At 32.4% G+C, this 24,118-nt stretch overlaps 1 protein-coding gene across 3 annotated transcripts in view; it reads left to right on the forward strand.

The window, feature by feature from the left end:
• Positions 1 to 24,118, forward strand: part of LOC146993268 (uncharacterized) — a 115,003-nt gene that overhangs the window by 56,336 nt on the left and 34,549 nt on the right. For all 3 annotated transcript variants that reach the window (XM_085807813.1, XM_085807814.1, XM_085807815.1), the window contains 3 exons: positions 6,640 to 6,836; positions 20,175 to 20,259; positions 22,448 to 22,659. In XM_085807813.1, coding sequence (XP_085663939.1) covers positions 6,640 to 6,836; positions 20,175 to 20,259; positions 22,448 to 22,659 — 494 coding nt within the window. The remainder of the gene's footprint in view (positions 1 to 6,639; positions 6,837 to 20,174; positions 20,260 to 22,447; positions 22,660 to 24,118) is intronic.

The raw sequence follows: 24,118 nt of genomic DNA on the forward strand, positions 1-24,118 counted from the left end.
GAGAAATTTTATAAAAATTAAGCTTGAACTTTCAATTATGTCAAAAAGAGTTTCCAGTTCTGGAGCAGCCAAAGGATCTATAAAGCATGTTTTGATGTCCATTAAACAAAAAGTGGAATTACTGCAAAAAATGGATAAAGGCCTATCCGTCTCAAAATTATACGAGAAGTATGGCATTAGAAAGTCCACTACATATGACGCAAGAAAAAGGAACTTTTTGAATTTTTTTGTGGAAGCATCTTAAACAACTTACATTGAAAGAAATGTTTAATAAAGTAAACATATATTAAGCTTTTTTTTTGTAAATTTTTATACCCTTTAGATCATAATTGCTCTTTATTTCATAAATTACAATTTCATATTTTTAATTGTATCATTTCTGCATGCCATCTTACCATATTTAAATTGATGATCTATAATCCAGAAAAACCCTTAATCCGGAATCACCGAAGTCCCGATGAGTCCGGATTACGAACTTTGTACTGTATTTGCTGTTGATGTATTTATCACATGGTGCATCTTGCAGTGTCTTTTCCTAGGACCATGTGCCCCAATTGGGGTCCTGCAGTAAGGCGCAGACTTAGAGTATCTACTGTTAAATATCTGCTAATTGGTAAAATTAATTCAGAACTTTGTTGTTAATTTTATGATGCAATTAAAACAAGGAAACCATTTTGAAAAAGTCATCTGTGAAAAATATAATTGAATAAATAAAGTTTAATGTTTTGGTAGACTATTAAGACTTAAAAAATATGTGCTGGTTTGAAACCTGGAAAAATATGATAAGCTTAATCAATGGTGTAAATTTCTACTCTGAAAAATTATAAAAACAATTATCTTATTAGTTACCGAGATTAATTTTAAATGTATCTATTTAAATAATAACTTACAGTTAATCCAGTAATTAATCCTAAAATAATACAGTCAAAAGTCGTTAATTCAGACACCCATAATCCGGAATGATCTATAATCCGGACCTGAAAGCTACAAACTTTCTGTGCGTAAGACCTTTAAGGCAGCGCATATGCATGTGCGCATGCGCATAATACGTTTATGCATGCACATTTAATGTATAACGGATGGTATAAGCTAAAATGATCTAATTATCTATTTCAGTTATTGTTGCAGATTGCGTTGTTCCTTAATCTTCGAATTGGATCTGGCTTATTATTTTTTGTAGACTGTTAGAGCAATTTTATAAAAGTAAGCTTGAACCTTCGATTATGTCAAATAGAATTTCTGATGCTGGAGCTCCCAAAGGATCTACAAAGCGAAAGTATGTTTCGATGTCCATCAAACAAAAAGTGGAATTGCTGCAAAAAATGGATAAAGGCATGAAGAAAGTGACAGAGAGGTTAGTGAAAACGAAAAAATTTCGATTGACAAGTTAGTCGGTATTCTCGGCACAGCAATTACAGGACTTGAACAATGGAACTTTGTAACTGAACAAGAAATTATGTCTGTTTATATAGAATTAAAGAGAAAGTATTAGCACATAAAACAAAGCAACTTAAACAGCTTACATTGAAAGAAATGTTTAATAAAGTAAACAAATAAATATTAAGCTTTTTTTTTGTAAATTTTGATACCCTTTAGATCATAATTGTTCTTTATTTCATAAATTATGGTTTCATATTTTTAATTTTATAATTTCTGCATGCTGTCTTACCAGATTTAAACTGATGATCTATAATCCGGAAAAATCGATAATGCGGAATCGCCGAAGTCCCAACGAGTCCGGATTAACGACTTTTGACTGTATTTCACGAGCTGATTGCAGTACCTCTGATTCTTATGTGGCAATTGCTGTGTAAAATTGAGTTTCGTCACCAGTAATGTGACTTAATTTAAACTATGCATCCAGTTGAATGAACCACAAGAATGAGTCTCAGCGACCAAAAGGTGGTGGCTTAACTGTCACTCGCGCCAATTGTGAAGCATTGATGATCTATAATTCGGAAAAAGCCTTTATCTGGAATCGGCGAAGTCCCGATGAGTCCGGATTATGAACTTTGTACTGTATAACTGTTTTGTGAAATGTGGCTTGAAATAGTAGTGGCAACCCTTGACACACTCAAGACCCATTGGCTGCTTGAAAATACTATCGTGGTTATTTGAAGTCTTTTGCTGTAAATATTTGATTTTTCTGTAAGAATATAATGGCAGCCGTTTCATCATTTGGCAGTTGGCAAATGATCAAAACCATCCTTTGTTCCTTGTGCAAAATCTTGCATAAAAACTGTGCCTGGATTAAAACGTAGTTGCTATACTTGGCAGTTTTGCACATATTGGCTAGTGCCTCATTAATGGGAGATCTCCAAATTCCAGTTGTTAGAATTTTATTCATTTAAAGTTGTACAAGATTAATTTTCAGTTATAGGTACGAGTTTGTTGTTTTTGTGACTTGTCTCACTTGACTGAAAATAGTATCAGAACAAGCCAGTGAATTTCATTTTGATGAGCAGTACAGGATTGTGTCTGTTGTTGGCATGGGTGCCATATGTGAGGTTCACCCCAATTTAAAAGCTGCGCTCCGCCCCAATTTTGAAGGAGAACCCTGAGGGAATCAATTGGGGAAAATCTCCCACTCCTCTCCCTGAACCTCCAAACCATTTGAGAGGACTTTAGACTCACTGTATATTTTCATTGCCCTCACACTGCAAAGACACTATACACTTACAAAATATCCAATTTGGATTCATCCTTATGGGTAGCAGTATCACTAACCTATGCACTGACTAGTGGGGTAGGTACAAGTTTAATAATGTTTCACAGGCATTTATTTATTGATGATTATAAAAGTGCTTATGAGCAGAATATGGTGGCTGGCTTCAATATTAAAAAAAGGAAACCTTTTGCAGTAATGACAAAACCATATGTTATAATACTGTTTACACCTTGCAGGGCTATTCAGATTTCAGGCATTGACAGATTTTAGGTTGGCAGGTTTTTCGGTCATCTGTAGTTAAAATAGAGCTAAGCAGCAAAATTAATCTTTTAGCATGTAACTTTAATAAAATTATCAAAATGCAGTTTTAGTTTGTTATTTCTGAATTTATGCATATTTTGTTTTTTAAAAGATTTTTTGTTTCTCGCTGGTCATCTGCATCCCCTTCCCTGAAAAGTATTCACGAGGACAAGGCTGTATGTTGCCAAAATAGACAACCTATGACATCGCTGAAATATTGGGTTGGTGCATAAGTCTGTGCGACTCCTCAGTGGGTTAACAATACTGCATTGTGAAGCCTTCATTTTTCATTTGTTTTTCTTCAGTTTGGCATGCGAATGCAAGCTTGTATATTGTTAACAGCTCGTTTTGGCCATTTTTGAGGCTAATTAGTATGGAGTATGGAGTGTCATGTAGAGAAAAATGAACAGTTCTGATACATTTTACTCTTTGAGCTTAATTGAAAATCTAGTGCTCTAGAAGCCACAAAAAGAATATGGGGAGTATATGTGGAATTGGCAGAAAATTATGGAATGCAATCATGCAACCATTGTGTACCATTTACATTCATAGGGTTAAGCAGTGGCAACTTTTAGCTGAACAGGTGATCATAGACAAAGATAGTGATTACATCACAGTGAATGATAGTTGATTTATGACTTATATCAGTATCTTGTTACAGTGTATTGTATTGTATTTTAAACTAATACAAAAATCATAGCATGGTAAAAACGGCATGAACTTATGAACTGACCCACTATATTTATTTGGCAACCCAAGGTATTCTTGCATATGTAGCAAACGAGAACTGGTCTTTACGTATTAATGCAACCACCTTGGCATATTTTGGTGATTTTTTAACAGATAAAAAGGTAAGAGCTACCAATTAGGTACAAATTGGTGGTTTCCATGCCTTTTTTTTTTTTTTAAGAAAGATTCCCAAACTATTGATATTTATCATAAGTCGCTAAATATTATCAACATAAGAGAAGATACTTTAGCAATTTAAAATACAAATTTTAATTACTAAGTAATACTTTAAAAGAAAACACGTTCTTCAAGTCTTTCTGTAATTTTTTTGCATCATTCTTCTCACAAAGTACACAGCAGTCTGTTTTTGTTTTAAAAAAATCGAAGAATTGCAAACCCTCGGGAACAGCAGCTCTCTAGGATAGCATTTACTCATTGTTCCCTTTAGAAAATTTTCAGCAAAATTCTGTACTCTTGCTGAAATTTTACTGCAGTTTCTTCCATTGCTGGCAAATTCCACAAGCTTATATTTTAAAACTAAGTTTAAGGCAAAAAATATCACGATTTGTTTATCGATTACCCTTCTTTCGTGGTTATCTCACAATCAGCCTTTGAACTTTGAATACACGAAAAAAAATTTGCTTGACTGAAACAATTATTATGAACATGGTTGTCATAAGAATGATTATTCACATGGTTGTTAGATTGTGGCACATCCTGAAAATTTGAGACTTTTACTAAGGTGGTTGCATTGATACGTAATTACCCAAAACCAATTTCTGACTTCACATTCAATGGTCATTTTTCTGGTTAGTGTTTGTTTTTGTAGCACTTGAGTACATTTTTTATTTATTTATTTTTATTTTAAGGAGTTCTAACGAGACTGTGGAGTTTACCAGCTAGTGAAAAAGAAAGCAAAGTATTTTTTCATAAATATGGCCTTTTTGTCGTACAATAGGGAATGCAGAGATTTGCATTCCATGATGTTGTTTTTAAACAATTTTTTGGTTCAAAGTTAGTGCGTGATGCTGAATTTGGGCAATTTTCTAAGGTTTTTACTTCTTTGTATGAAGTAAAGGAAGTATTGTAATCGTGAAAAATTTTGGGCATCATATTTCAATGAAAATATCATTTTGATCGCTATCGAATGCAATTTAATGATGTTTTTGCATAACGTATGTACGTAAGGACAGAATAAAAGGCTCTTTTCCTCATATGAATTACTAAACTGATTTAAAATTGGTTCACAAGAGATTTTTTTCGTGGCATCTACGTATATGCATATCTCCTAAAATTAAAAAAAAAAAAAAAAATAAAAAAAAAAATAAAATAAAAAAAAAAAAAACGACTAGCCTCAGAACATTGAAATTTTGTATATAGGACTGCAATAATAATATGTAGTTGTACACCTCCCTTTTTGGTTGCAATCGGCTGCACCAAAAGTATATATATATTCCACTCTGTTATTTAAAAAAACTCTGTTACCCAAAAACATACTCTGTTACTCGGCTCAGTTTTTTTAATTCTTATATGTTGGTAAGTTGTGCATTTGTTGCTTTGAAAATGATTGAATTATGTTGTTCTTATCTTCCGGTTAAGGTTTTTATGCCTTTAGTTAATCTGCATGCAATATTTGTAGAATTATCAACAATTTAAAAGTTGTTTAAGTGCGGCTAAGCCTAATTTTTGTTTACATTTGAAAGTTAGTGGAATAGTAAATTCACCTTATGCACCTTTAGTGTCTTTTTGCCAAGTGGGACCAAAATTAAACTTTCATTTTTGTATACCAAAAAATCCGCCTTGTTGCCTCCTGGCCAAATTGACTATTTTTTGCTTAGGAACTCTTAATTTTAATTGTAAAAATTGTTTTTTTTATTGTTTTAACTGTATATGTCTTATATTCCTATATTTTTCAATTTTTAATGAAGATATTTTGAGGTTTTATGTATTTTTGCATTGCCGCAAACAGATAGCAGAATTAATTGAATGAGAAATATATCTCTAATGAAATTCGAGGAAATAAGTTTAAAGGAAATGCAGCAAAAAGTGTGTATAATTTAATATTTCGTACAAGGAAGTCATGTGGTGTACACATCAGATTTTTTACATGAAAACAGATTACTATGTATGTAGGGAGAATGACAGTGTGCACAATGTCAAGTGTGTGATGCCAAATTTGTGCAGTTATTAAAAAAAGTTTTATTATGGATGTTTTTGCATTTTAAATTTTGTTGATTGATTTTAGTGTGCCATCTTTTTTTTTTTTTTTTTTTTTTAAATAGCTGTGTCTTACTTGTGAAAAATTAGTTACAAATGGTTGGCAACTTCTCAGGAAGGTTTGGTTTATTCGATTATGGCAAATCACTCAAGGGCTAAAGGGGTGATATCTTTGTGGAGGCCTTTCTAAGGGAGACTGTCTCATATACACGTTATACATAGTGAAAACCTCGAAAATGCCATTCAGCCAGCACATTCATGGGATTCAAATCTCAGACTGAACTACCAGAGTTCAGTGACCCCTTTGTTTGGATATTTAGCAATTACTTTTAAGGCTTTAGTTTTTGTCAGTATAATAAAATTGCATTCTTGCTTTAGATTAAAATTGTTATTTGATCAAATGTGTATTATTTTTAATAAGATGTTTTTCACATTAAAGACATAAAAAAATACTTGATGTGAAACATCTTAATCATGAGAAACTTCTACAAATATATTCAAATCAATAATGAAACGGAAAACTTTGATAAATTACGTAAAAGGTATAATCTGTTTGAAGTATGTTCCATTTAGCTGTGCTGAATGATTTCTTCATTTTGGTTTTTGTAGTATTTTTTATTTCTTTTTGCCTGTTAATATTTATGAAATGCTTAAAATTATGATCAAGCAGTAGGTGGAAAATGAGCAGCAGATCTTTTATAAATCTTACTTTTCATGTGTTACAGTATCATAATGAATATTCATTGAAAAGATACCTCAGAGCTTTTAAGGATGTGGATAGTGCTTTTCTTGCGATTTTAAAAACGAATAAATGGCGAGAAGAGTATGGTGTTAAAAGCATTACTGAACAAGATCCTGTTGTTAAAAGTCATTTAGAAAGTAAAAAAGTGATGGTTCTTCGACATAAGGATAGACTTGGCAGGTTTGTTTATCTTATTCTATTTCATTTCTAGTCTTGATTGATTCCATTTTAAAATTTTATTCTGTTGCAATGATTTAGTTAATTTTTATATTATGTTAATAATTATTAGCTGTTAAATTTATATAAATTTCTGTTGTAGTGTATTATAAATTTGCATTTAGACTTGTTTTGCAGTATCAAGCTTTATTTTATTTTATTGTCCTTTTGCCATCTTCTGACTTGCATGTTTTGCATGAAATTTTCTTCCTAATTTGTTAAAGGTCTCATTAAAAGTATTTAGTATTTTTCCTTGAATTTATTTAGAAAACATAAAAAGATTCAAAGCTGCCATTTGTAAAATAGTTTCCTAAACTTTCGTTGCCAAGTTTCCTCAGCCACCCTACAGCCCAGATGGCACTCCTTCAGACTTCTTCATCTTATCCCGACGGAAAATGGTCATGAAAGGACAGCACCACGGATCAGTCCAGGCCATCCAAGAGGCCATGGCGAAGGAGCTGAAGAACATTTCAATTTCTATGTTCCAGGGAGCCTTCAGTGATCGGTAGATTTGCTGAAAACTCTGTTGACGCAGAAGAGCATATTTCGAAAACTATTTAGTCAATGTATCAAAATTGTGAATAATTTTTTTTAAAAAAATTCAGTCCTACTTCTTTTTGTTCAAAGCCTGTATATTTAGAATGTATGCAACACCAATCTTGATCATTTGTGTGTTTCCTCTGAATATCTTATTCAAGGAGATGAATAAAATTTTTTTTAATTTGACTCCTAAAAATTATATCTGCAACATAAGTATTGCTGAAGTTTAGAATTTTTTTCTGTATGCTTTTTAGATTTCATATAATCAAACAGGAAGAGAAATATGCTATGTAGGATTAAAAATTAGGCAGAATAGCAGCCTTCATCTGGTATAGATTTTAAATAAAATTCTTTCAGTTTCGAGAGTGATCAGACGCAGGTCCATAATCCAAAAATTTGGTAGAGCTATGACCATATTTATACTGCAAGCAGTCAGTGGAGCAAGGGAAATGCAATTCCAAAAGCATTTCAAAGACTGGATTTAAAATAATGCAATAACCAGATGGAGAAGCTTTATGAACAATGTTCTCAAAACAAAAGTCAAAATTGTGATTAAGTTTCCAACTGTGATTAGTTATTGAAGATTTGTTTATTTCTCCTTTTCTAATATAAAATTTGTGTTCTTTTATGCAAAACACTTTTTTTTTGTTTTGTTTTTGTTTGTGTGTGTGTTTAGCTGGTGTATCTCAAAGCACACTAGCAAGATGTGACACATATTCTCCAAGAAATAAAGTAAGGGATGGAATCTTTAATGGAATATTGAAATTTATCGATAGGTAAGAAAATTATCTGAAACTTGAAATTCTGGAGGATCCATACAATTTTGTAACTTAAAAATGAAATGGAGTGATTATAAAGTAGTTAATGTCTTGTCTGATTTCAAGGAAAGACGGACATTTTTTAACAGCTTATTAATCGAATATCAGCTTAAAATGACAATCTAAAAAGCAAGTTTTCAAAAGCATTTCTCTCAGTTTTGTTATTTCATCTCCCTGAGCCATTTTTCTTTTTGGATCACCATTTTTGATGTTGGATTCTTTCATTGCAGTGATGTCCAACTAGTGGCTGGCAGGCACCTGTTAGCCTGCAGTGTGCCTGCCAGCAACAATCACAGTATCTGCATGAAACAAAATCTAATCCTAATGTAAGAAATTCTAATCTTAATGTAAAAAACAACCAAAGAAAAGGTATAGCTACATGTAAGGTATCTCACATGTTCACACTGTTACTTTTCTGTGGTTTCATCTCTGCGACAGATTTGGATTAGAATACCTATTTTAACACAAGCTGTGTTTGCTGCTGGTGCTGCTGTACAACTGCACAAATGATGAAGCATCCATCCTGCCGTGCGGTTGATGGTTGTCGTCACCAGTTTAATTGAAATAAGTTGATAAAAGTTCTTGCTAGGGGCTACCAAGCTGCGCTGTTTCTTTTAAGTTTTAAAATAATACTATTTCATATATTTTGTGGTATAGTTGTCAACAGGAGTTATGTGCCAGGGCTACTGAAGAGCTAGAAAACCTACCATTTCAATAATGAATGGGAAGAAGAGCCATTATTAATAAACATTGGTGAAAAAGCATTTTATTTATCATGCATTGCTTCTCTAGTGGTGCGAAAATGACAGAATGTTGAACAGCATCATAAAACTGTTCATAAGGATTTCAACAGTAAATATCCACTCGGGTCGTCTGCTTTTTAAGTAGACATAAAGTTCAGTTATTGAAATCTCAAAAAGCTCAGCAGAGCAGCCTTTTTACCCTAAAAAATAAAGCAAAGAAACACACAAATGCATCTTTCAAGTTATGTTACATTCTTGCATTTCATGAAAAGGCATATTCAGAGGAATATTCAAAGGCATCATTGTGCAGGAAGCTGTGCTGGCAATGTCAATCTTTATTTGGCGAATTTAACAGCAAAACTGAAATAATCTCAGCCATGAAAGATATGCCTCCGCCACTGAACATGGTGGTACGGCACGTAAATGATATGGCAGATGACATCTATGTACAAATAAAGTCTGATTTGAAAAAATATGCAGATTTTCCACTGCAGTTTGATGAATCCCTTAATGTTACTGACTCATTTCATTGAAAAAGCATTGTTGCCTTTGGTAAAACGCACTCAAGAGCAAAATATATATGACACAGGATTAAAATCTGTATCAGTGAAGGGAAAATAAACAAGTACCACTGAATTAAAAAACTTGTCACAATCACAACCAATAGTGTGCTGTCTAGGATCAGGCGTAATACTGGATTTATTGACTAGTATCATGACTAGTATTCCAAAATTTAATTTATACCACTGTGTTATTTATCATGAAATACTGACTGCTAAACTGCCGGGATGTTTGTGCTCCGGGGATTTTGAACTTCGATACCCGGAAATTCCGGGGATCGGCATTCAAAAGGAAGTAGGAATAATAATGAATTATTAATTTTGATCTGGGTAATTTTGTTTGCTTTGAAAGCAGAAAATGCAAGGTCAGTGTGTGTGGTGAAAACTTTTCCTTTCTTTCTCCAAAGGCAGTGATAATGCGTGAAAAGGGGGAAAAAACTTCTTTTTTGTTTTTTCCTTATGACTCATTCCCCCGGTTCTCGGACATTCTCTTCTGGATTCTTTTCGGCAAGTAGGCGCGGCAGAAAAAGAAGGGAGAGACTTCGTTCGACCAGATGTGCGATCACATGACTCTGGGTTCAAAGGTCTTATCTCTCCTGGCGTGGCGCCAATAAGTAGAGAAGGGGGATTTTTCGTCGTATTAGCTATTTGTCATTGATCGCTTCTCAACTTTTTTTCTCCGCTGTGTAAAATTTTCGTTTCATTTATTGATGCACGTGTTAAATTTTCGTTTCATTTATTGATGCACGTGTTAATTTTTCGTTTCATTTTTTTATTTATGTACGCAAGAGAATTTCACTATGAAATTTCTCGATATAAATAGTGATATTATACAATTAGAAGAAGGTGTCCGAAATGCATTTAGGTGGAATTGGATTGAACGAAGAGATGGTAATGGGGATACCATCGGCACATGGTGCAAGAAAATAAATGTTGCTGGACAAGCATATTGTGTTTTTTGTAACTCACTGCTGAAGTATGGTGGGGAAGGATTCAAGGCTTTCACAAATCATTCTAAAACTGTGACGCACATAAAATATTCAAAGTGCATTAGACATTCAATGACTTTAAGTAATTATGCTAATTAAAAAAATACTGATGACTTACTGGAGACTGATGCTCGGCCATTGGATATAGTGACAAGAAAAGCTTGCCAAGAGGTATTAATAACTTCGTTTATCGCCGAGAATTCTCTTTCTTTCAATATAGCTCCCAATTTAATTGAACTCTGCAAACAGTTGAGCCGCGATCAGACGGCACTAAACTCGTTGGAAATGTCCAGGACTACTGCATGTTATAAGATGAAATATGGGCTCGCAAAACTATTAAGGAAAATATCATTAAAACTTTAAAGGAGACTCCATTTTCTCTAAATTTGGATGAAAGTACTAGCAATGCTCAAGAAAGTATACTGGCAATATTGGTGCAGTTTTATGACAACAATCAAAATGAAGTTGTAGTTCATCATTTTGCATCTCTAAAGATGGAATCTTGCAATTCAGAAGCTGTTTTTAAAGCAGTTGTTAATACTATTGAAGATAATAATATTCCATGGGCAAACTTAATTAGTGTATTAATGGACTCATGTAACACCATGCATGGAAAAAAAAAAAAAAAGGGTGTTGAAACCAGACTACGATCAAACAAAGCACCTCACTTATTAGATATTGATGGTGACACATGTCATACAGCTAATAACTGTGCAAAAAAATTTGCTTCATGTTTTGATAGATACTTAGAAGATTTGTTTGATGACATCTATTTTGATATGAAAAGCTGCAGTAAAAGAGAAAATTTTTTCAAAATCTGTGAATCCCTTGCTATTAAAAAACTTAAGCCCTTGAAGAGACCAGACCATAGGTGGGTGTACATTTTATGTGTTTTAGAAAGAATCAAAGATCTGTGGGATGCTCTTATTGCATTTTATTTTCACTACTTGGATAAAACTGATAAAGGGGATTATTTTTCTTATGTTGAAACTCTATACAATAAACGAAATACGAGGGCTATCCAGAAAGTAGATTACGTTTTGGAATAAAAAAATAAACAAAGTATAGGAAACAAATTTTATTATATACAGATGAAAGCCACACTCAAATACTACTTTTCTACATAGTCACCATACAAATTAAGGCATTTATCGTAGCGATGTACGAGCTTGGAAATTCCTTCGTCGAAAAATTCGGCCGCCTGCGCCTTCAACCACTTCGTTACCTCTTCTTGCACCTGTGCGTCGTCATCAAAACGCTGCATAGCCAGCCACTTCTTCATTGCTGGGAATAGGGAATAGGTCACCCATGTTTCGTCACCAGTAACGATGCGATCGAGTAAAGAGTCACCATCCTTATGGTAAGCGTCCAAAAAGTTCAACGCTGCAGCCATTCGCTGATTTTTGTGGTCCTCTGTCAAGATTTTTGGAATCCATCTTGCACAAAACTTGTGGTAACCAAGCTTTTCGCTGATGATTTCGTGCAACAAACTTCGCGAAATTTGTGGAAAACTCAAAGAAAGTTCCGTTATTGTGAAATTTCGATTTTCACGGACTTTAGCATCGACTTTTTTGAGAAGTTCAGCGGTCACTATGCTGGGTCTCCCACTTCGATCTTCGTCGTGAACATTGGTTCGGCCATTTGAAATCTTATGACCCACTCCACCTTCAGTGATAATGTTGTCCCCATACACTTCACGAAGCTGCCGATAGATTTCTATCGGTTTACAGTTTTTGCAGTCAGAAACCTTATTACTGAGCGCACCTCGCAGCTCGTGGGATTTTCAATTAATGCAGACATTTCAAACCGTCACAGTATCTGAACGGAGCACAGCACGAACCTCTCACTAGCACGGCTAGATGCAGACTGAGCTGCGCAACGCTCTGACCCCAAGATGGCCGCGCTAGCCCCGCCCCTAGCGGACACAGACGGAAACGTAATCTACTTCCTGGATGGCCCTCGTATTTCTGCAGCCTGGAAAAAAATTGTTGAAGGGATGTATTCTTGCTTGCATTCCCAACAACTCACAAAGGATGCTTTAGCTCAGAAAAAAAGAATACTAAATGGGTTATTTGTTATGCAAAAGAAAACTTTATTGCATATGGCATTATATTCAGCAGTATTACCAGAGTTCATCACATATATTAAATTATTTGAAACAAAAAAAAAAAAAAAAAAAAAAAAAAAACAATGCTTCATCTAATACATTCCAGTATTTATAAATTGATGGCAAAATTTTTCTCTTTTTTTATGAAGCCAGAAAATATAAAGTGCACATCTTATAATGATTCATTAAAGGTTGATGTCACAAATCCAGAATTCCATCTACCTAGCAAAGTAATATTTACTGGTGCAGAAGCTTCCACTCTCCTGAAGAAATTATCAAAAAATCATCCAATAGCAAAAGAATTCCAAGTTTCTGTGATGAAAGCTTATACTAATACAGCACAGCATATGAAACAGAAATTACCCCTTAAAAATTCATATCTAATTAGTTTTACAGCATTAGATCCAGAGCTAAGAGGTAAAACCAGTACAATATTAGCTTTTGAAAAATTATCATCTTTTATGTTCCATATTTTTAGTGATAATGAAAAGTCAAAAGTAGAAGCTGAAATAAGGTTATACCAGAGAGATATTGATATCACCAAAGAAATGCTCTACACATCTGATGAAAGTGGAAATCAAGTCAAGTGTACAATTGATAAATAGTGGTCTAAAGTTTTTAATTTAAAAGATGATTTCACAAATGATTATAAGTATCCTACATTGGCTAAATTGGTCAAAGCCTGCCTTAGCTGCTTCCATGGCCCATTAGTGGAAAGTGCATTCAACTTAATGGATACACTTGTCACTGACTATAGAACCTCTCTTAAGATTGATTCCCTAGATGTAGTGCAGACTATTAAATATGATTTAATGGCTTCTAAAGAAACCTCATGTGAAAAATATGGCTAAAAAAATCCAATGACTGATCCAATTCACAAAGATCTCTTACTGAATATAAACAGAAGTTGGAAAATATATCAAGAGGACTTAAAAACATGTATTTCAGATGAGTCACCTATAAAAGTCTCTGAAAAACCTTCTACATTAGCAGAAAAGCAAACTGCTTCTACCTCTGCATGTGCAGTTCTCGAGGAAATTTCTTCAACTGTAAATGAGGAAAATAAAAGTCAACCTTCCTGCAATTATGAAGTTCACCACAAAAGAAAGACAAGCCCACAAACATCAGAAAATAAAAAAAAGCAGCAGAAATTAGATATTTTTTTTAAAGAATTAATTCAGGTAATTTAAAATGTTTACATAAAATGTAGTAGTTTATATGTTTGAAAATTTATGGTTATTAGTTTTGCAAAAAAAGTAATTCATTGAACTTTTATAATTAGGCATTCAATACTTCATAATTGTAATTTTTCATTTCTCTCCACCCCTTCTCGAAACTCCAAAATGTCGGTAGTAAGTCTGTAAAAGTTTCAGGGGATTTTTTTGGGGTCCCACAAACACCCCTGAAAATGTTCAACCTCAATCTGAGAATGATTATTATTGTACACACTGTACATTTTATCTGAAGACTGCTTTTGTATCACCGATGTTTTAAAGCTTTGCTTTGATGAGCTAAATAGTGAGTATGGTGATATAATTTGCCATGCGTAAGTTAGGTGGATGAGTCAAGAAAGGTGTTTGAACAAGATTTGTTGGAATGCTATCAGAAATTAAAAAAATTTCCTCATATCCAAAGACATATTGACCAGAGAGATATTCCTCATGACCAGGAATTGTATGACATGGAGTGGTTAGCTGACTTGCCATTTTTAACCAATAATCATTTCAAAATTCAGTGACCTAAATACGATGTTAACAAGTAAATGGAAAATATATATTGCAAATGATAAGCTCAGTATCTGTTTTTTTTGTGGCTAAAATTCATTTTTAGAAGAACTGCTTTTTGGAGAAAGACTACCAACATTTTCTATCATTTATCCTCATTCTAGACTCACAATCTATGCTGGAATATTATCCATCTAAGCATATTAGAAACCTTTAGTTACTTAGCTTATAATTTATAGGAGGATTCAACAACATGTTTTCTATGGAGCCTATTTTATTGTTCAGAAAAATTCTTTCTTGCAATTAGCATAATAAAAGTAACTTCGTCAATGAAAAAATTTTGTTTTATTAACAAATCAGAATCTGAATTGGAGATTATTACTCTTCATACTAATGTAACACTCGAGCGCAAAGAAATAAAAGTGATGAAGTTTTTAAACTAATGGACCTTATTAAATATAAAAACATACTTAGCTCTAAGTGTGAAAACATTCTTTTGGTCAACAGACCTCTGTGAACTGGCTTTGTCACAAAATAATAAAATGAGTACAAAAATATGTTGACTACAGAGCATGTGAAAAACAGCATGGTGCTGGCGTGCTGTGTATCAGAATGTGCGACAAATTTTAATATGCTTTTGAAGAATATCAATAATAAAATATCTCATTATCAGGAAGTTAATGACTGAATGCAGTACTGACTTAATGAAATATTTGTCAGTCGAACAATTAAGCAGTTATGTTTTATTGTATTAGTCGGTAGTTTATTAGTATGTGCTTTTTTGTATTTTCTAATTTGAGATACAATAAAAATTCCAATTTGAGATAAAATACATTTTGATAAAATACATACGTACACTACATTTACATATCATTAGTGGATTTTCTTCAGATTTTTGTAGGTTTGTATTAAATTTTCTTATTATTTGGAAGTACAAAATCCATTAAAGCTGCATAATTTCATAAAATTATAATTTTCGAAACATAAAACACTGAGGCCCATGTGGCACAGCAGAAATTTCAAAGTCTCTTTAAGGCAAAACCAGGTTATTGTCATTGTTTTATTTTCAGAAGTTGGTCACTTTTTCTTTCCAGTTGTATATCTTTTTAAGCTTTGGTCAGTTTACCCATGTTTGATATTTTCTTAATTTGCAATTGGGTAATTTTCTTGTTTTCTGCACCTTAAAGCATTTTGTTTTGTTTTTATTGCATTTTTCATTTTTATTATTTTAAACATTTTTCTAATTCTTGTTTATGAAATTCGGTATTTTAATCATTTTCCTCTTTCTGCTGCCCTTTCATGCATTTAATTTTTACCACTTTTTTGTGTTTTTCGCATTTGGTTTAATATGTCATGAGACAAAAGTATTTTTGTAAATGTTATGCTTCAAGGGTATGGAATTTTTTAACCATCTCCATTTTTTGCTTAAATGCAAATGTTAAAATATTTTTCCCAAATTTATACAGTTCAGAGGCAATCTTAAATCTGTTTTTGTTTCTAAAATTGTGCATAAATTCAAATTATAACTTCTCCATTGCATTACAAGCATAAACATTTGTCTAAAACTAAGTATGAATTATGCCTTCATTTGCGAATTGCTAATTCTACTTCTAATTTTTCCTCTGTTGATTATAAATCTTGGTCTGGAACTAATACTGCTTGTCGATACCATAAATAAAGATCTTGCTTTTAAATTACAAAAGCTCGCAGAATATATTTTAAAACCAAATCTTATTGGTTTGCCTCCGAAACCTTGTATGCACTTATGGTGTCAAAAACATTCACACAAGGATTCATCTACTCAGTAATATTCTTCTGTAAGATTATGTTATATATAGTTGTCACTCAGTTTTTCAATCAGGGATGCAATTTTATACATTTGTTTTCCCCAATCTAAGTTATTATTATCAGCAAAATTAGAACCAATGCAGTGAAATCAGTGCCTTTGAATAGCACTTGCAATGACCTCACAGTATGAATATGAACTTTTTCCCTGGTGCATCATTTTATGTGGAATTTGAATGTATCGACTAACAAGCAATGTCCAATAGTGCATTTTATTTCTTCAATTGTGACTCTGACTCTTAAATTTATATTATGTACCAGAGCATATATATTTGGCTCAGTAACAGCCAACTCAAACACACCATCATCAGAAAATAATTCAAAATGTTTGAGTCACATTTTTTGACTGAAGTTCATCTAGATCAGTGAGTCAACCTGGTACTAACTGCCCAATGGTGGGCATTGCAACTTTCATGGTGTGTGGTAGTGGAGCAACCCAACAGTTCTGTGATTATATGCCAGTCGACTAACTGTTAACCAGTCAAGATCAGAACAATGGTCAGACTTTGTTACAGGGCATTTGTACTGGGACCACACCCGACCACTTTTGTGAACACGTGGCCCATATCCATTTGATCCTGCCAGACAAACACCAGGAGATAGGAAGGACATCTCGTGTACCAGATCAGAAGAGCACTCAGCCTTCCAAAAGTTGAGACCATGAGTGCATAAATTTTGTTCGCATGACATAAATGAAGCTAAATTGTTATGTAATCGAAACTAAAGTCTGTATGTAGTGAGACTTCTGAGAGCAAGCACATGCTTACAGCTTCAAACAAAATATTGTGAAATATTGTGAGCCTTTGTCTCAAAAGAAGAAATATGCACATAGCTATTCACCAGAGTATCTGAAGATGAGTTTAATAGAATCTGTTGCAGACAAACAACATCCAGTGTGTTTATTGTGCCATAAAATGTTATCTAATGAGGCAGTGATGTCAAGTCTATTGCGAGAACATCTTTCTATAAAGCATCCAAATGACAAGGACCATTGAATATTTTCAGGAAATATAAATTTCAAAATCGTTCAACTATCGTTGGATTAAGAAAAAACGTGCAACGAATGAAGATGGATTCATTCCCACTAACCACGTTTCTTAATTAATTGCAAAAAGTGCTAAAATCTGTAATACTGGAGAAACTGTAATAATACCCACTATAAAAGAAATTTTGGTTATAATATATATAAAGTTTGGCTATATAATTTTTGGCTTAGGTTTGTAATCATCACCAAGGCTAATGTCATTGTAGAAGGTTGCCATTCTGTTTGGTAGTCAATGAAATATTTAAAACAAAAATTATTTTAGCTATCTCTGCGTGAATCATTCTCAAGCTGCCATGAGTTGAATCATTCTCAAACTGCCATGAGTTGAATCATTCTCAAACTGCCACGAGTTGATAGATGTGTAGTGATGAAAGCAAAAAATAATAAAAAATGTTTCCCCAGGTTGGTTAAGAGGTACATATTCAGTAGATGCAAAATTAGTAATATATATTCATAGATTGTTTTGATATGTATGTAAAGGAATAAGTTGGCTAAGGAGCTAAATTATTTATTGTACAGATTTATGCTAATAAATGATTGTGTTTTTTCAACATGGAGGGACTTTATTTAGTCCCAAAGTGAAGTTAAGAGTCAGGGCCCTCCTCATGCTTTATTATGAAAAAATGTCTATTGCACACTTATGAAGCATTAAACATATGCTAATCTCGGACTCTAATTCTTTCTCTCTTTTTACAAGAATTTCTAAAAAAAGAAAAAAAAAAATTGGGATGTCCAGATATTAGAGTATTCTGGGTATTGGGCATTTTAATTTCAGACTTTGCACTGTAGTTATATTTAGTAAAAGTTTATACTTATTTTAAAAAATAAAACATAAAAAGTTTGTCTTCTATATATCAAAATTAAATTGGAGATCATATTCAGTAATTATACACAAACTGAAGAGTGAAATGTTACATTTATGTATAACTGAAAAGACCTGGCATAGCCCTCTGAGTGTTATGGTGTTAACCCTGAAATTTCGAAGCTGCATAGTATTTTCTTGACTATGATTAAAAAATGACTCGCTCATTTTGTACCTTGTTTCTTTACTTCCAATATACATCCAACCCTAAATCTAATAGATTAAAAGCTGGCAGAAATTTTCATGTGTAATGAATACAAAAGCCACCCTTCCATATGGAATTTTCCATTCATAACTCTGAGAGGGTTAAAAAAGGCTTTGCAATCGTAATAAATTAAGTCATGAAAAATATTAATCAGTATAATTTTTTTAAATTTTTTTTTTCAAAAAAGGTTTGGTTTATTTAATTATGGTAGAGCATCGAGGGCTATCTGCCTAAGGGGAGGGATGCTTTCATGGAGGACTTTCTAATGCAAACATTTCTAAGGGAAACAGGCTCATATACATGTTACACATAGGAAAAACCATGAAAACATCCATGCAGACAGCCCATTCACAGGATTCAAATCTCGGACTGAACTACCAGTATTCAGTGACTTTACCACTCGGCTAGTGGGCCCTTTTCATAAAAGGAGTTCTCAGTCATGGAATCTTGCAGAATTCATGTCCTTAAAAAAACACCCTCAGTATTACTTAATAAAGTTAAAAGGGAGAAAATATTTTGAATTAGTCTAATATATTTTTTAATTGAACTTTTAAAGAAAGCCCAAAAGGGGATAAAAAATGTCAAATTTGAAATTGAATATTTAAATCTAAAATTTCTTGTCCTGTGAAAGTCACACTTTGTGTGCTTTAAATGATGACTGCAAACTTTTACTGAGTCTAACTCTAAGGACTGGAGAACCATATTAAAAGTTAGATTTTGTAATTTTTTAAAATGCCAAATTGTGTTATCTGCATGAGTTAAGACATATTTGGAATTGGAAGTAGTTGTGTATGGCCAGCATGTGTAAAAATAAGGACCCCATACGTTACGGGTCTTTAAGATATGGTGCCATTTGATATATATATATAGAGAGAGAGAGAGAGCGCTAACTGTGTTTAGCTTAAACTTAACTAGATATGCCTTGAATAACATTAAATGCAGAATTGTAAGTTGTCTGTACAGTTTAGATATTGTCAGACTGAAATTGTTTAAAATAATTTTGGTAACTTTGCAAGTTCCTGTATATTTACTGAATCTCAAATCTGGTAACTGTAGTTAGTTGCCAGGCTCTGGTCTGTTACTGATGACTTCAGAAATAACTATGTCAAGTAGGTTTAATTTGTATTTAAATGACAGTTTGTGTGAAATATTTTGTTTTATAAATATTAAAATTTAATGAAAAATCAGTTTAAAAATTTAATAGTGGTGATACTTAAAGCACTTTAAATTCTTGCTTTATATATTTTTTTCTAACTAATAAGTGACAATTTTAATCATCTTTAACATATAAACGTGTTAACAGTGCTAACTATAATTTTTAGTTTACTTTGTTATTTTATTTGAAATGCAACTTATCATTTTATTACCAAAAGGTTAATAATGTGGTTTAAGCTATTTTTCAAGTTTTTTAATTACAAAAAAATTTGTTAAATTGTACTATAATATATGTTGATGATTTTGATGGGTCTATGTGCAATAAAACTGACAACTTTAGCATTTTAATTCATATGTTATTTTAAAAATAACAATTTTGTGGAAATGTATATTTGTCTTATTTTACACATTATGTACTTTGACTAAATTTCTATAATGCACATTAAATTTCAAATTTTGTGACTTTTAATAAATTTCTGGAAACAAATGTACATTAAACAAGTGTGTTTTATAAAAATAATTTTCATATTCTGTTTTAAAGTTCAATAAATGTGTCATGAACAAGCAAATCTATATTTTCCGTTGCATTGTGCAAAACTATTTTATTGTTTCATCCTCAGAGTTTTACTTAGAAATTAAAATTTTAAAAAATACTGTAAGAATTAGTTTTATGAATTGAACTCTTACTGTATCATATATTTTGTTACAGGCCTGTAATATATATTCCAGCGAAATATCACAGTGCTTCTGAAAGAAATATTGATGAAGTCACAAAATTTATTGTTTTCACATTGGTAAGTTGGAAAGGCAATAATGGAAATATAACATATATTTTTTAACTGATTTAAAATAAAATTCCTCATTTTTAATTAAATTGTGGTATAAAGTATTTTAAATGTAAATCTTCATTCTAAAATAAAGAGAATTGTCCTTTAATATGCTACAAATGGTTACATTCAAAAGAATTAAATGAATGTGATTGAAGATTTTCGTGTAATTTTTGCACAACATTTTATGGGATCGCAGGAAGTTTTTCATAGGCAAAAAGGATTCTGTAGCATATAGAGGGATTTATAGTTTATAATTATAAGATAAAGACTGGTAGATATGCAGAATATAAAACCTTTAGTAGAGAACAAACTGCAATGAAATGTATGTGAGAAAATATCAGGTCATCTCGTAACTAATGTTGTTTTTCAGACAGAACTTGTTAAAACATTCTGTCACATTTAAACAAGTAATTTGTATAGGTACTTAAATACTACTATGCAAAAACAGCTTTATTCAGATAAATTTAAGCTTAGCATGTATGGTACAAATTGTTGTTTTGATAGCCCCTTCTAAAAACAGCAGTGTCATACAGACATGTCATGCTTTATGAATATGAAAAACGGCAATACTTCTGTCTTTTTCGATAATGATGGGTTAAAAGATGCTGTTGAAAAAAATCGATATGCAACTGTTAAAGAATTAATTGTGAGAAAAGATTATTTCATCAATTTTCCATTGCTATTTGAAGGAGCTTTGAATCATATCTAAGCTTTAGCAGGTGGGTTCCACATCATATTACTGATGTTAATGTATGAGAACATGTGAACATCTGTTCTTCTCTTCATTTACAGGAAAACGTTTTCTTTATAACAATATGACTGGTGGTTTGAAGCTTTAAAAGATTTCATTGATTATAAAGAAATACAATTCCTTGCTGCACTCAAAACGGATCTTCAAAACTTTATCTCCAATTAGCTGGCTGATTTTTGTAGGAGTGGTGTAAGAAACTTATTATAACATTGGAAGAATGTAATTTATTCAGATGGAGAATATATAGTTAATTAACTTAGTGTCTTATTTTCTTATTTCTTCAAATTCTGCTTCAAAAATTTTACTTATGGGATGACCTGATACAAATTTTTGGACATTGCAGAAAATGTATGACATATTGGCCTACAGCTGAGATGAAAACAGAAAAGTGTGTTAATACATACTGCTTACTTGTTTAGAAGTCCAGAAGTATTTTATGTTTGTACCCATCCTCAGGTTGCTGCTGGATTTTGTGTGGCTGTTGACTGAGCAATAACATCAGCCTTAAAGCTATTATGGCAGCATTTTATGAAGCAACTTTTCATACATTAACTATAATTAGTTTTAATAAACTTAATAATAAACAGATACTCATTTCTGTAAATGATTTGTAATTAAGCATTTCTGAATTATTGAATTGTGAAAAGATTTTGTGATCTTATTAGTTAAAAAGCAGTATTAGTTCAACTCATTGCAAACTTTTATTCATAATCATGAACAGCACTAAAAACTTATACAGAAAAAAATTACAGACGTCCACCTTCAGCACACCCAACACCAACACATGTCGTGAACGAAAAAACACATGGTGAACAAAACTCTTGAGTCAATGTTACAGTTACATATGAAAATTTAAAAACAATAACACAGCAAAACAAAAATGTTCTGAAAATTCACACACTTAATTTAAAAAAATTAAATGCACATTATTACAGTTATTAGCAATGACAAATAATTATTACACTTTTCTTTCATAATTTAAATTGATTTTTTTACCAATGTCTGAGCTATCACCAGGCCACTGAAATGCTAAGTTCAAATCCAATGTATTGGACTGGTGCAGCCATCTACTGATAAGATAGTGAAATGCAAAGTGTTCTAACAGCAGTAATAATATGAAAATTGCTTCATCTTTATTCGGTCATGTAGGTCATAGAAGTTTGTCATTAGAAACTTACATCATGTTGGTAAATAGTTTGGATGTAGCACTGATGTAAAATATAAATAATGTGCAATGCAATTTCTTTTGTACTGTAATATAAATATTTATTTGCTGTGTGTTTACTTACTTTATGGCTTTGAAAAAGTAATTATTTTTGAGAAATTTTAGTTCCTCCTACATTTTAAATCTTTAGCTAGTATGAAAATAGCTTTTGTAATACATATATTTATCATGTTTAGGAAAAAGCATGCAAGCTGTGTTTTGATGAAGTAATTGACTCACTCTGCATTATTTTTGATCTGAAAGATTTTGGACTTAGTTGCATGGACTATCAACTTGTTAAAAACTTGATCTGGCTTCTTAGTAGGCATTATCCTGAACGTCTAGGTGTCTGTATAATTATGAATGCACCGGTTTACTTTTCTGGTTGCTGGACTATCATAAAACAATGGTAATTTTATTATTAATATGATTTAAGTGTGAATATGTTTGTGATATTTATCCTTCACAGAAATTTCCCTTACTTTTGAATTTTGTTTTTCAGTTTATTTGTTAGTAATGTATATTATGTTCTGTATTATTCTGCCCTGTTGTGTAATTATTTTAATTTATTCAGTTGTTTGCAGTAAATGTATATTGATGGCCAGAATTAATGTACCCATTTTTTTATATAATTCAAAATACCTACTTGTAATATTTTAAAATTTGATGTTGTGCAATTTGGGGAAATGGTAAACATAATGTAAACATTTAGTGGTTGTCAGAAGGTTGAAATGAGGTATTTTATATGAAAATGTGAAAGAAATTGGCTTCTAAATAAATCTATAAAATTATCTATAGAATTGTACTTCTTGCAAGAAAATTCACCGACTAATTTTCGTTACTGACTAATTGAAAGATTTGCTGATCTCTATTAAAATTATCATTATCATTTAAATACCAGATTGAAATATAAAGCCATTGTGAGGCTGGCCAGTGTAACGCAGAGATGACTCTATGAGAATGTCGAATAGTGGTGTCCAGGTTATAGCACCAATGTCAAACTATGAGTATTATCACTAGGAGGCCTGATCAAGGCTGTCCCAAAGGTACAACAGCTATTGGAGGTTTGATATAGTACATTTAATGCTCAGTGCCATAAGAATGATGACAGGTAGTGAACTTTTTTAGGCCTTGCTGCCACATTGGGAGCAATTTCCAGGATGAATTAATAAAACGAGTATACATATGCTTGCCTAGCAGAACAAACCGTTTATGTTCAGCAAGTAGCAGTTATGCCCTTCTGAACGGATCACACACACACACACACACACAAAAAAAAAAAAAAAAAGGAAAAAAGAAAAAAAAAAGAGCCTGTCTTTTGTAGAGCCATGTACACTACTCTTAGATATAGCAAAACTGGGGCATGTCCTCTTTGCTGATGAATAGCGATTTACCACATGGAGTGATTATATCAGTGAGTCTTCATCTTGAGACAATATGAAGCCTGATATTTTGCTCTAGCTTAAAAAAATCAACCACTTTGATAGAAGTGACATCCTTGTCTAGGGAGGCAGTATTTTGGATGATTGCACACTGCTATATATCTTTGTTGTGAGCATTGTTTTTGTAACTGCACAGTGTTATAGGTTTGAGGATCTTGTACCTTCTGTGAGGCATTTTTGAGTTTAGCACTTATTTTTATGGGCAAAAATGCAAGGCCATGCAGAGCTCAACTGGTTGACAATTTTCTGGAGGACGAGGGTGTTTGCCATATTGTGTGGTAAGTGAAATCTGTGGACCTAAGTTATAAAATAAGATATCCATTACACAACATCAACATACTCCTAAGGTCCTCCAGGCATTAAAATCCATGCTTTTATAACAATGGTATTTGTTGCTACAAGGTATGATCAGCAACCTCATTTACA

This window comes from Stegodyphus dumicola, chromosome X1 (assembly GCF_044657685.1).
Source record: "Stegodyphus dumicola isolate Sdum_Otavi_A_Nest chromosome X1, ASM4465768v1".
Classification (NCBI taxonomy): Eukaryota; Metazoa; Arthropoda; class Arachnida; order Araneae; family Eresidae; genus Stegodyphus; species Stegodyphus dumicola.